This window comes from Pyrus communis, chromosome 10 (assembly GCF_041283825.1).
Source record: "Pyrus communis isolate YQ-2024b chromosome 10, ASM4128382v1, whole genome shotgun sequence".
In the NCBI taxonomy this organism is placed as follows: domain Eukaryota; kingdom Viridiplantae; phylum Streptophyta; class Magnoliopsida; order Rosales; family Rosaceae; genus Pyrus; species Pyrus communis.
In genome coordinates this window covers 5,178,813-5,193,637 of record NC_142574.1, presented here as the reverse complement: position 1 = coordinate 5,193,637, position 14,825 = coordinate 5,178,813, and the positions used below count along the sequence as shown (strand labels likewise).

General features: G+C 35.0%; 1 protein-coding gene across 1 annotated transcript; it reads left to right on the top strand.

Moving 5' to 3' along the window:
- Positions 1-389: 389 nt before the first annotated feature.
- Positions 390-1,150, top strand: LOC137729670 (indole-3-acetic acid-induced protein ARG7). The gene is given in 2 exon segments (XM_068468673.2): positions 390-900; positions 902-1,150. Coding segments are annotated over 2 exon segments (456 nt in total). The 5' UTR covers positions 390-471; the 3' UTR covers positions 929-1,150.
- Positions 1,151-14,825: the final 13,675 nt, after the last annotated feature.

Below are 14,825 nucleotides of genomic sequence, written 5' to 3'. Positions count from 1 at the left end.
GGTTAAAATATATCAATATTTTATATTCTTATTATTTTTATCTTATTATTTTTATTAAAAAATTAATATAAAATATTAACGTGATTTAATCGTGATCGCACAATATAAGAAGAGATAGAAAGGGCATGATAACGAAAGTGCAGACAATCTGCCTCCGTCTATTTTTTCCTATGTCAGGAGCCAATCAAGCATTCATCTAGTGAGATTCTCAAAGGCGTGGCACATCTATCAATAAACTGAAGACTTCAGTGCGCTAATACCATGTTATCATCTCAACTTTCCTTTCTACCCATCACATGGCCTTAACAACAACTTTAACAAAAGCCACAATCCCGTAATTATCTCCAACTGCAGGGCCATTTCACTTCTCCACGTCCCATATAACCCTCCCACCAACAAGTACTCGTACCCCCATCATCGCCATTACCTCCTTTTAAGCAACTCCCATTCCTTCCAACTCTTTCCGGCAATATGTCGCCGGCGATCAGCAAATGCAACAAACTCCGACGCATTGTCAGAATCCGTCAAATGCTACAACGCTGGCACAAGAAGGCGCGCCTCACGGCAGCTCGCGCGCCGTCCGACGTCCCCTCAGGACACGTTGCGGTCTGCGTGGGAAGCAGCTGCAAGCGGTTTATCGTGCGCGCGACGTACCTGAACCACCCTATCTTCCAGAAGCTTCTAGTAGAGGCCGAGGAGGAGTACGGCTTCGCCAACCAGGGCCCCTTGGCCATCCCATGCGACGAGTCGTTTTTCGAAGAAGTTCTTCGGGTCCTGGCCCGGTCCGAGTCTGGTAAGTCCGGGCGATTCTTGAACGTGGAGGATCTCCAGAGACGCTGCCACGGGGATGCTTTGAACCAGCTTGAGTATTTGGGTGAATCTGGGCCGTTGCTTCGCGCTCGGGTTGGCTGATAAATCTGTATGTTAATTAGGTGCGGGGCTTTGAGTGGAGCGGGTCGAGTTGAGACGACTCAGCCGAGTTTCCGAGTTAAATGGACTACAAGTACTGACTACTGGCGACTACTCTATGAGTTAACTAATTATTTTTTTAATTATTTTTGGTAAAGACTGAATTAGGAGTGGTTAATTTGTGTATTATTGTAGAATTTCAGGATATAAATATTCAACAAATTAAATGTTTGATATCTAATCTATTATACTTGTAGTAATTCAAAGGTAGATTAATATTATTTTGTTCTTATTAGTTGTTTCTAATTTCTATGGTCTTTAACATACTTTTATACTGGAAGAGATCTAGTTAATTTACGGAAGTTCTTTCATGTAATCCCTAAACTTTACCTTTATCGTATTAAATTCAAATCTCGTAAATAATGTGTTAAAAAATAATTATTCTCTTACTCTTTACCGTAAATAAAATTGTAGCACAAAATAATAATTTAAGAAAGTTGTAGCCATGATCTCTCAATTTCAACTCTATAGGAGCAATGGTTCTTAAACTAAAAATTCATGATCATTGGTCACTTAACTTATTACAACATGCAACTATAGTCATTTTCGTCAACTTTATCAGAATTCCATCAAAATGAGTCATGTTGGAAGGACCACTGCTACAATTGGGTTAGAATTGAGGGATTATTGTTCTAATTGGGTTAAAATTGAGAAATCATTACTACAAGTTTTCTTATTTGGTTTTCTATATTTGCCTATTGATTCAGCCTCACATGCGTAGTACATGACTTATTTTAACGGAAATTCTAACGGAGTTCATGAAAAGAACATAGCTGCATGTTTTGATGACTTAAGAGACGAATAATGATGAATTTTTAATTATAAGATCATTACAGCAACTAAGTTAAAATTGAGAAACCATTACTATTATTTCCTCTAATAATTTATACTTAATATCAAAAGCAGATGTGCTCAACGGCTCAAGTACTGCTAAGTTAATTGTTGCTAACCATTTTGTGGGGTTGCAATTGAATCTCATGATGGAAGCTGCTCACATTTTTGTATTCATTCAAAGATTATCTTTAAAAGAAAGTTCATAAAATCATGATTGGTTAAACTATTTAGTTATTGTTGCAAACATTTCAACAAAAGCAAGCATATTCAATTGGGAAAATTGATAAATTAATACTCATTCTATGTCTTATAGTAGGGTGTGGCTACAATGCCTCGTCATATTGAATGCTCCGAAATTTTAATATTAGGGATGTGATATCTACACACCCTTTTTTATTTCTCACATACCTTTTTAATTTTCGACCGTGGGATCGGATGAATTGAAGATGATCAACGGACATAAATTAACAAAGAGTGTGTGAGAAGTAAAAAATGATGTGTGAATAGCACATCCCTAATGTTATGATCAATCGCTTTTTGTAGCAATTCAATCCGCCTGTTTGGTGGAATGGTCAGAATAGGTTGGAAACAGTTAAAATGGACTTGAGTTCAGTTCATTGTTTGTTGTGTCAAAATGTGAGTTAGACGTGATGTGTTATGAATTCATAATAGAGGAGGTTATGTTATCTATCCTTATACATGAGTTAATGTTACAAATCTTGTCTTACAAAGCCTAACCAATTGTTACCAATCCAATCGTTCCCTAAGGCCTAATCTCATACAACCCACCAAAAAGGCAAATTTTGCCATTGATTGGGTAGTCAATGTTCTAATGCGTAATAAAAAAATTGGGTTAATCTTAGTTTACAACCCTAAAGTTTATTGATTTTTAACATTTCATACATTAAGTTTTTTTTCATTCTAGTTTGGTACCTAAAGTCATAATTTTAGGATACTTTCATATATCCGTTAAATTTTTCGTCAAAATCTCTGTTAACTAATGAAGTGATGTACATATAGATAATGATTGAACGCCACGTGTCAATATGAGCCCATGTGGATATAAAAAAAATTAAAAAAAATAATTTTCTCTCACCCTTTGATCTCCACCTCAGCCTTCCCCTTACCTCCCTACCTTACCCTTCCTAATTCCCCTCCCCCCACGTATCTCCCAGTCCTCCCTTAACAGTTAACCCAACTCCTAAACACCCACTCATGGATTTCCTTCAATCCCAATTATGATACATTAATTCGTAAACAGAAGAATCGGCACCGATCTATCATTCCCGAATCGTGAAGGACATTCTCCTCCAAGCTGGCCTAATCATCCTCGTCGTTGTTGCCTTCCTCTCCATCCACAACATCCCCAAAAGTTCCTCGCATAACTCTGGCACCGCTTTTGTAACAAAACCGTTGCCCAAGCCAACCGACTTCGTCTACGACACTCAGCTCCTCGCCTAGTCCTGATCTGCCGACTCCCGCTCCTCCTCCACCTCTCTCTCTCAGCAGGCCCTCGACGAGGTTGAAAAGGCCACCAGCTCCTCGCCTAGTCCTGATCTGCCGATTCCCGCTCCTCCTCCACCTCTCTCTCTCAGCAGATCCTCGACGAGGTTGAAAAGGCCATCACACTCGACCCCAAGGACGCCGCCCACATTCTCAAATCCCTCACCCTCAGCGCCCATGGATTCAAGACCTTCGCCCTCGACGCCATTTACGTTGCACTGTCCTTTCTCTGCCAGAAGAGCTTGGCTGTCGAGGAGCACAACGATGCACTCATCAAAAGGGCAAAGATTAAGCAGTCGATGAACTAGAAAGCACAGGCTGACTCGATGATCGAGGATATGACTCGGGTTATGGAGCTAAGTCTGGAGAATGTGAAGGCGTTTTGTATGTTGGCTTCGAAGCATTCAATTATTCTCCACATGAGCACCACTTCATCATTTAATGGAAGTTCTGACGAAAAACTTGATGAATGTATGGAAGTGTTCGAGAATTATGACTTTAGTACCAAATTGCGACAAAAAAACTAAATGTATGAAATGTTAAAAACCAAGAAACTTTAGGATAGTAAATCGAGATTAACACTAAAAATTGTATTTAGAGTGTGCTTAAAAATAAAAAATGATTTTCGAGCTTCCAGTTGTTCTGCACTCGTATGTTTGTTTGTATTTACGGATGGTACCATCGCATGGCAGCTTTCTAAATCATGGCCCTGTTTGTCATGATCGTCATCACAAGGCTTTTAAATTAAATATATTTTTGTTACTCCGTTAGAGTAATTATAAAAAAAGGAAGATATGACTAAAGGATGGGTAAGATGAGCAAAATGAGGGACCGCAATATAAAGAGTGTATGATACACTTTAATCATATAAAGGACCTTATGAATTAAGATGTTTTAGTTGTTGGTGTTTTACTCTTCTAGAATGATATGGTTTTGTAGACATTGTGGGATTATGAATTATAAGCTAAGATCTAGAGGCTAAAGGGGTTCAAAGGGTAAACCCTAATTTTGACGTGGGGATCAAGAGAGAAGTAATACAGAGAAAAATAAAACCTCATATTTATTTTTTTTTTAAACAATTTTCAGATTTTTATTAAAAAAAAAAACCGAATTGCACCGGAAAAAACCGAACCGTAATTTCATTTCAGTTTCGGTTCAGCAAAAACCGAAACGATTGGAACATAACCAATCCCTAGAAGAAGACGCTAGTATCTTCCATCCCATATGGCTGGCCTCCTAGAGAGAGCTTGTGTTTTCTCTCTTTGCCTCTTGGAAACTCTAAGTGAGGATGGAGCTATAACACTCCTTATAAAATTGGGATAAAATACAAAATAAGTTCGTTTTAATAAAATTGTATTGAACTCGTTATTTATGTGAATCAAACTTATAACCATCCTGCTAATGAATGAAGAAAAATATCACTAACAGAAGTAAAAACCAATTATTAATAAAACATAATTTCATAATGAATTAATTGGTTTGGTTTGTTTTTTCTTTATTATTCTGTTATAGAGTTTGGAGTTCGTATGTTTTTTACCTAAGAAAGGTCGTGGTTTTCAGGAATCAAGATAACGTTTAGGGCTAAAAGTGAGTGAAAAAATAAGGCAGGAAAAATGAAGGATAAAAAAGGGATTTGGATCCTCTCCTGAGCTAATGGAGAGGATCATCCTGACCAATCATTATGGACCGTTGGATTTTTATTCAACGGTTACAATCATTATAACTTTAAAGGGACCCCCTGTTTGTAGCCGTTGGATAAAAATCTAACGGGCCACGATGATTGATCATGATGATCCTCTTCATTAGCTCAGAAGAGGATCCAAATCCAAAAGAAAGGTCGGTAAAGGTCCTACCATCATGTGCTCTTACCAATAATTGCTAGCAAAGTCATCAACAGTAACCTTATCTTTTTATCTAATCTTAATCTAAGAATTGACAACATAAAAATCCTTCATTTAGTTGAGAATCAAGTACGACTAGAGTCCTTAAACCGGACGTCTCGTATGATACTATGACGTCATTATTTTTCTATACGAGCTTATTTAGCAAAAAAGAATAGTGTATTAGTTACGATTAAGATACATCCAAAGTAATTCCTTTCAGTATACAAAAAGAGCTTTTACATAGGTACACCATTTATGAATTGGTGATCAAAATTCAAAATTAAGAAATGACATGGAAAACAACAACAATTACTAATCAAACATGTATTATTGTGGATTCTTAGCAAATCATGAACCAAATAGTCTTCATCAAGTTTCATGTGCATGAATAAACCAAGTGTGCTATATGACTAATTATCGCGTTGATTATTTGATCCCCAATTCAACTGTAAAGTGACAGAATTTTTCTATCTGTATTCTTTATGGTTGTTTTTTTTAATTTTATATTGGAAAGTAAATGAAAGAGTGAAAACAAATCGAAAGAGAGAATGAAAATATCTAAACATGACATAACCACGACTTTCATTTAATACATCCATAAAATTTGTGTTAATTACTTGTGCATGGCAATTGACTCTAATATAAAATCTTTTGTATTTATATACTTCGACAATTCATATGCATATATCTATCTTTATATAGAAAGTGAGAAAGCAACAATAATGAAGCTTTCAAATATCATAAAATGTTCTTGATTAATAAAAATATTAAAGGAAGACATTTTTTTTTTTTTAAGAAAAGAAGACACTTTAAAATTAAGGCAAAATAGTAAAATTACAATTTTTGTTGTTTTCTGGTAGGAGTATTTGTCATGGGACCCGCACGTGGATAGGATGCGAGTCAGATGGAGCGTTGATGACAGACTGTTCGATAGATGGGAATTCTCATGGGCCCAAAGCGAGACTTCTTGTAAGAAATTGTCTTTTGTTTATCCTTATCATTGGATAAAGGTTGTTCGATCCCTTTGATTAAAATTAGACTTTGTTATGTCTTTTTCATTAATTTTATTTGTTTAGATAAACGTACGTATTAGCGCTTAAAATTAGTGAGCTCAGTAAAGACCAAAATAGTTGTGTGTTGCCCTTTAGTGGGTTTGGGGTTTGCGGATAAGAAAAAATAGATAACAAAATTTAAGTGGTTTATCTTTTAAAAATGTTCACTAAGTCTCTTGAATATATTGAATACATAGTTATAAATAACACTTGGCTCAACGCAGTATATTTTCTCTCACAATTCCTCCAACCTCTTCTAAGGAGTACTCGTTCTCTTTATACAGGCCCCCAATGAACCCCAAGTCCAATGGCTCAAGTCTCCCACTGCCTTCGCATTTAATGCGCATAATACATAGATTTGACTTGCTAGTTGTCTCTCCATTCTTTGGCTGAGACGCGGCAACGAAGTGATATTTGTACATGTCCACTTGCATACTTACTTGGGACGATGTATATTGAGCATATTGCTTAGCTCTAGAGTTGGTAGTCAAAAACACCTGAGCACCCTATTTGTCAACCTTTATGCTCCTTTATAGGCTTTTGTTCACTTCGATAGCCACAACGCACCTAGAGTTAATGGTTTGAATAGGCATGTCCCTCTGTTCTTGGGACCTTGTGCCATAAATACGTCAGTGCACCAACTTGCACATTGGTGGTCGGAAAATGCTTTATAGGAAAGCCCTTGGCCTAGTTGATTTATAGTCAACCTGGATGCCAAGTGCTACTATATCACTTGGGATCGTTCTCCCAGCTTCGTTGGGCCTTGACCTTCCTTTAGACCGGTGTTTCTTTGGGCCTATCGGGGTCGGAAAGGACCCTGCGTTAACAATAGGTCTATCGTTATCAACAAGCTCATTTAAAAAATTAGGGAATTAGAACCAAAATACCCATAATTTCATTAATGAGGATTGTATCCCCCTGTAAAATGACTAACATACCTAGTTGAATTGGGACTAAAATGTCTTAATATTTTAAAAATAGGGTAAATTACAAAAAAACTACCTTAACTATTGGGTCATTAACAGTTTTATACCTCATCTTTAAAAAGTTTCACACGAACTGAGGTTTTTTTTTTTTTTTTTTTTTTTTTTTTTCCTTTTTTTTGGGTTGCAGTGGTCGGGAGAAGAAGATGAAGATGGGGGGAGAAGAGAGAGGGGGTTTTTGGGGGGGGGGGGAAGGGACGAACTGAGGGTTTTTTTTTTTTTTTTTTTTTTTTTAATACTTTTCTTTATTATTTTAATATTTAAAAAATATTAAATGATTTTTTTTAGTTTTTATTAATTTTTTCATAAAAAGTGGACCCGCCTCATGCCACGTCAGCATTTAACAGAGGAACTGACGGAAGGTATGACATTGCAACAAATTCGAAGATAATGTATGACATTGCAACAAATTCGAAAATAAAGTATGGCATTGAAACTTTTTAAAGACGAGGTATGAAATTGTTAATAACCCAATGGTTGAGGTAGTTTTTTGTAATTTACCATTAAAAATAATAGTTATGAATAAAAAGAGGAGGAGGTGGGTGTTCGAACCTAAGACCTCTCACTTACAAGTGAAGTCTACTGGACTACAGTACTAAGTGGCGTTTTTTATTATACCTTTTTATTTTAAATAAATCATTTGTTGTATAGGGATAATTTAAGAAAATTATAAATTGTAGTTACGTGTCCAAAGAAACTTGGAAATTCAGCGGAGGGCGTACAAAGAAATAAGCCCAAAAAAAAAAATTTGTGGGCAACATATTGAATCTGTTTTTGTATAATGGCCCTATCAATTAGGCCCAAAACTAGCTTAGTATATTATGAATTTAAAACTGTTTGCTCCTAATCGACATAAATGGCAATTGTGGTCTTGCAGATTGGGCTCTTCCATTTCTAACTATCCCCTAGTTGTATGGTTTGTTTTGTTTTCCATGATTGGCTCTGTGAGACACTTTGAATTCCATAACCATTTCAAAATTGGGAAAAAATGACTGCTTGTTTTGACCATTCAGTACTACTGTGTAGTGATATTCTTCTTCATTTGTAAATGAGAAGTCTTAAGTTAGAATCTCGTGGATGGAGAGTTCAAAATCAATTTATTCTCCAATATCTGAATGTACATATATCGTTGTGTGTGTGAATCAATGCTTGTTTTCTTAGTTCTAGTTAGAATTATAACGGGCGAATAAATCACTCATACTATGAAAAGTAAATCAAATTCATTGTGTCTTTGTCAAATAATAATTATTATTGGCACTTAAAAAATCCTCTTGCTCTTCAAACTTGTAAAAATATAAGAGGGAAAATGTACTTGGAGATTGGGTGATGACTTTACTAGAATGCCGGTAACATCTCCTGTATAATAAAGTAAAAACTAAGTATCACTGAGTGAAATAATAATCATTAGCTAGTTTAATATATTGCAAATTGTCCATTGTAGCAAGCTGATCGAAAGAACAATTGACACTGGCATTCTGCGGTCTATCACATAATGCAAATAACATGTACACTGCCAAATGACTGTCAGGCCACATGGTAAGTTCGGCGTACCACTTTTTGACGGTAAGTGGGCCACGTACAGGGCCTCAGTCACGTGCTACTCACCATCCTCTAGAGATATACACTGGACTTACAAGAGATATCCTATCATTACACCCCCCTCCGGCTAGACCCAACACCAACCTACAATTTACTAGGGGTGGGCACTTGAAACCGAAAGCTGAAGTCGAAACATGAACCAAATCGAACGGTTTGATTTTGCGGTTTTGAAATGGTTGGTTTGAAACCGAACCGCAGTGAAGGAAAATGGTTTGGTTTTGGTTTCGGCATTTTGAAACTCAACCGAAATTGAACTGTACCGCAAAAAATAAAATATTTAATTAAATACCCATATTAGGTGTTGTGTTATAATTGATTGTTTATTAAAGTCCATACATTTAGTATGGACTCGACCATAGAAATTCATCTCTCTCTTAGTCTTCGACTCTCGATCACTCATCTAATCATTCTTTCTCTCCCAACTCTCATACGTTCTTCACACCTTACACAAACAAAATCTGCAAATCAATTTGTCTCACGCTCACCGCGCAACAACTTTGATTCTTGGAGGCTAATGATGAGTCCATATTATACCATATATTTTACCCTATTCTTAGTTATAGTTTATTGGTTATTTTTGGTAGAATTTTGATACTTTGTTATATATTTTCAATGTAGGACATGCGACTTCATTTGGAGCAAAAAGTGATCAAACGGATGAATTTTGGAGTGATTCTAATTGAAGGATGTTTCTGATTCTTTCAAGATGATAATATCAAAATTTCAGATTTTTCTACCAAGCCATTTGACCGTGGCGATGAAATAAAGGCCCAGTGCGTAGCTTTCCTAGATTGATGTTTTTGGATATTTTGGGTATTTTGGAGGTCAAGATGGCATATTTTGAGGAAGATTCCTTCTAAGGATTTGTAGGGGACGTCTCTAGCTTTCAAAAGAGACACTTTGGGACCAAATCGGAGTTGATTTGTTCTTTCAAAAGTCTGATTTTCTGAGAAGCCCGAATTTCAGTTTAAATAAGAAACCTTTTATTTTCTGTTTTATTATTTTATTATGTTTCCTAGTTTTATTCTAAGACATTTTAGGGTTTTATTTTGTAGTAGTATAAATAAGACTTTTTAGCTGTTAGGGTTGGAATGCAAGAAATAGGGGAAGGAGAGGTGGAAACGCACGCACAAGCCTTTGACAGTCCAAGTTTATTTTCTAGGTATTTTCTATCCTTGTTCTTGATAATAATTTATTTTATGGTTGTTCGTAACTAGTTCTTTTGCTAGGGCGATGCCATGCTTGCTTTGAATTATTAATCACTGTGATTGAATTATCTAATTGTCTTAATGATTCATGACCATTAGGGTTTTTAGACAAGTAATTTGATGCAATTTCTATTGGAACATCACCCTAAAATTGAGGAGGGTTTCTTGTGATTAGTAATTGTAAGTTCACTTAAGGCGAACATCACGCTCTTAAGGGTTGCATGGTTTTTCAAAGGGTTTTCATAAAACTTAATGAGTCTTACATGTTTATATTTGATTTGAACATCACAGACGAGTTGCGTGTTAGATATACATTTCGCTTGAACATCACAAGGAAAATATGTATTAGGAAAACCTAACCTTCCAAGCATGTACGTAGAAATTCATAAGTAATTGATAAAATTGCGTAGGATTGTTAAGGAGACGGCGGAACCCTAGGCTTTACAAATTGACTTTCTTTAAATTGTTCTCTAGTTAATTTCTTTAATTGTTTTGTTTTAAAATTCGTTTTTATTATATTAAATTCTAAAATCAACATTTTTCAAACTTTGTTTTCAATAATTAATTAAGAGTTGGTTTTAAACATAAATTATTCATTCAATCTCTGTGGAAAACGACATTGCTTGAGCTGCTATACTACGATAACCTTGTACTCTTGCCAGTATTTTTAAGTGTTTTTATCCCTACCTTTGCAGGTGGTATAAACACCTAGCAGCTAAACCCCCCACCCCCAAACAATGAACCACTGTAAGCCTGTAAGTTCTCTTTCGCAACTCCAGAGTCAACAACATTGTTTTGATTTGAAAGAGAAGGTATTTCCTCCTTCTAATTTGCCCGTAGATGAGAAATCCCTTTTGCTCCTTTTGAATTCAACAAGTCTAGCAAGAAACTATATTTTCCAACACGAATTTGGAACTTACATTGCTAATTAATCATTTAGCAATCTATTTTCATGGTTTGGTAATATTGTTATGAAACGACATTGAAAGAGTATAGGGAGTTGGCAAATTAAATTAAGAAAAGAGATTTGAAGCTATTTTTTCATTTTGTTTGTAAACGGTTTAAAATCGAACCGAAACCGTTTCAAGCCGAATCGAACCGAACCAAATGATTTGGTTTCATTTTGGTTTTAATCTCAAAACCACACCGAACCAAACAACAAAAACTTTCGGTTTTGGTTGCGGTTTCAATCAAAACCGCACCAAATCAGACTGTGCCTGACCCTACAATTTACAACATTTTCCTCTCTCAACGCTTTCATTCTTTCACAATTTACCCTTCAAGTTCTAAGCGAACACTGTGCCAAACAATAAGTAAGAAAGACTGTGTGATAGGAATTTACTATTACAGTGGTGTTTTATGTAAAAAAAAAATAATTTATGTAAGTTGTATTATACACATACCTTTATTTTATTGACAAATAACATCACACAATAGTATAACTGTGGTATAAAATTAATGTCATCATTGCTTCATCAAAAAGGAGTGAAACCATCAATTACAGGGTTCGTACGTACCTTGGGCGTTAGACAAATTTGTCCCTTGTCTATAGCTCTCGCCTCGGCCCCTTGGTGGCCACAGAAAATAGTTGGGGACACTCATGGCAAAAGCTAGAATATCTAATTTTGAAAATGACATATTCACATTGCCATGCCAACTTGGTATGGGAACCAAGATACCAATCCATCTATCACCCATCCAAGACGTACATCATATTTTTGTTTTTATTGTTCTTTCTACCAAGGCATTAATTTTGTTTACGTTGTTTTTTATGTTGATAGATGCATTATCAAGCGTTTAACTTTAATGTTAAGCAATAAAAAATATTTATTAAAAATAAAATAAAAATAATTTATTTGAAAAAATAATGACCTCTAGGTAGCTTGTAGGCTGCTTTGAACGTGCTTTCATAAAAAATATATTGTTTATCTTGTGATACCCTTATTGGTTTTATAAAATGACAACGTTTATCCTTGTGCGCATATATTTACTCAATTAGGGAACATGGCGATCGTCACCACTAACCACTGCAATCACCAGCCTCACACCACCGACACCTCTACTGCAGCCACCATCACCGCCGATGCCATTAGCCCTACAACAATCTCACATTGATAGGAGAAGGGACCTTGCATGAGCTTATAAGTAGTTAAGCTACTCCGTTTTTCCAATTGGTTTAATGGTGGAACCTCAACTTTCTTCATGGTATCAGAGCAAGTTGTCTTACATGTGAAGCCTAGTGGACACACGCACTCCACGTCACCTTTATTTGATTTGTTCACGTGTTTGGTTTGAAAGTTCACCACATGTGAGGGGGCACATTGAGAATCAAATCTCACATTGATAGGAGAAGGGACATTGCATTGCTTACTCCCCATATATTGCCAATTGGTTTTATAGTAAAACATCAACTTCTTTCATAAATAAACTGATTTTTTGACAACTAATTTTTCTTAAAACATAACTATATACTAGCCTTCATGCATGCGCTCACATGCGTGCATAAGGAATTTGTTTAATCATGGCGTGCTACACGTGACTTGCACATTTTAAATGTATTTATATGCGTGAATTGACAAAAGGAAAGTCAAATACTGGAAGTAAATGAAAAATCTTAGATCATGTTAGAAGAAACCCCTTAGTATAGACAATATCGTTTGTTAAAAAAAAAAACAATAATTTGACAACTAATTTAATCACATTATTATGCACGTGCGAAAGACCTTTTTTATAACCGACATTACACGCCTATCAAGATGTTTTGAAAATGTTTAAAAATAGAGAAAATAATATTTAATGAACAATTGATAAAATCATATTATTGCTAGCCTATTGTGAGGTACTAATTAAAAAAAAAAACTGTATTAAAAAATTAATTATTAAAAAAGTACTGTTAAAATGACGAAAATACTCCTATCACATTTGATGCATTATTTTGGATTTTGTTTTAAGTTTTTTTTTTGAGGGGCATTGCTATCCATTTTTTCTTTTTTGGTGAAGTTTGTGACACCAAAACCCGCTATTCATTGAGCTTGTTGGTTATATATATATTTTTTAAATCACAACAATCCTAAATTGGCTGTTAGTAAGGTGAGGTTGAAATGACCATAAAAATCCCTTTATCATAAAAGGAAAAGAGTCACTTCATATTCATATTTTGGTTGTTTTGCAATTAGCAAGAGGACAAGTACAATTATGTTGGCCTGAGCATTGTCTATTCGCCATTGTGCCATCCACTTAATCAAAGACATTGCCAACTCATGATTTACTTTTGGGTAGAAACTATATATGAACTATTTATTAGTACCCATATTGAATAATACTTTACTTATTTATCATCGAAACTGATTATATTATAAGGAAGTTATTCTATAAAGATTATCTCTAAAAATAAAAAAAATAAAACTATGTTGTATGGTTTAGACAATTAATTATAATGTTATGAACCGTCTATCAATTTTTTATAGTTGATTGATTAAATAACTTTATTTTTAATTGATTTCTTGTAGATATAATATTTATAAAGAGGTTTATAATATTGGTTGGTTCCATCGTAAACATGAAATTCTGTGAATTAGCCATCAAAAGTTTTGAGTAGGAACTCTTACGTATTTGGTTACAACTATTCCTATATATATATATGTATATGTATATATATTTATTTATTTATGTCATTCGTGCTTTTGGTCCTTTGAGGCCCTATTATATATGACAGTCGAAAAGTCATAGTGTGCACATATATAGTTTAGACAAGACATAATTTCTTTTAGATACTACATAGGTTTGGCAAAGAGGAGCTGAGCATGCATGTAAATATTCATCAAAAATATGAATGAGGAAAAGGGGATTCGTACTCCCCGACAATACCCACTAATCCCTTCATCATTTTCCAAATATATATCGAACTCAACGTGTCTTTCCCACAGCATCCATATATAATATGCTAGCCCACCTCACCCTAACTGTGTCCTCTTTGTCTAGCTAGTTCACCTCTTTTAGAAAAATATGCATCAAGCACCAGTTGTATACATTATTAAATACAAAATTAACATTAAAATTCATTATATATATAATTAGGAAACAAATTATTAATATCAATTAATCAAAACGAAATACATGCTTGCAATGCAAGCTAGCTGGGCTAGAGAGAGATATGAAACACGTACATCTGTGGAGGTGGATGATACCTTATCACCATGCAACCGCCTACGTCTCATAATTCGTCCATGCATGTTTAGGGTTTAATGACTTTGAGTTCACATAAGGTGCCAGACAATTTTAAACGTGTATAGCTACTTAATTTTGTATTATCCTAAGGACAAATTACATGGACCGAACGTCTAAAATGTTATGTTGTTTGATTATTATTACTCGTATTTATCTTTGAAGATCAAATAGTGAAATCGTCATGTCTATATGTGATTTTGATTAAGAACTTGATAGAGCTATGGCAAATAAATTCGGACAAGTAAATGTTAATGCTTTCTCTTTCCACTCCTTACACACTAACTTTTCCTGTCTCAAATTGTTGTTTCATGGCTAATTTTGCGATGACATAAGCGTTTAAGCATTATAATTGGTTAGTAAGTTAATATGATGCTCTAACACATACATGCATACGATGAAACTACATGAACCATGACTTAGTGGAAAAGTTGGTGCATCATTCCAGTAAATGAAGTATTGTCCAAATATAAAACAAACAAATTCAATGGTTGGATTTTTGGAAAAATTATTTGTTTATTGGTAATATCATATTAGGACCATTAGAGGAGAGGAGGAGGAGGAGGAGGA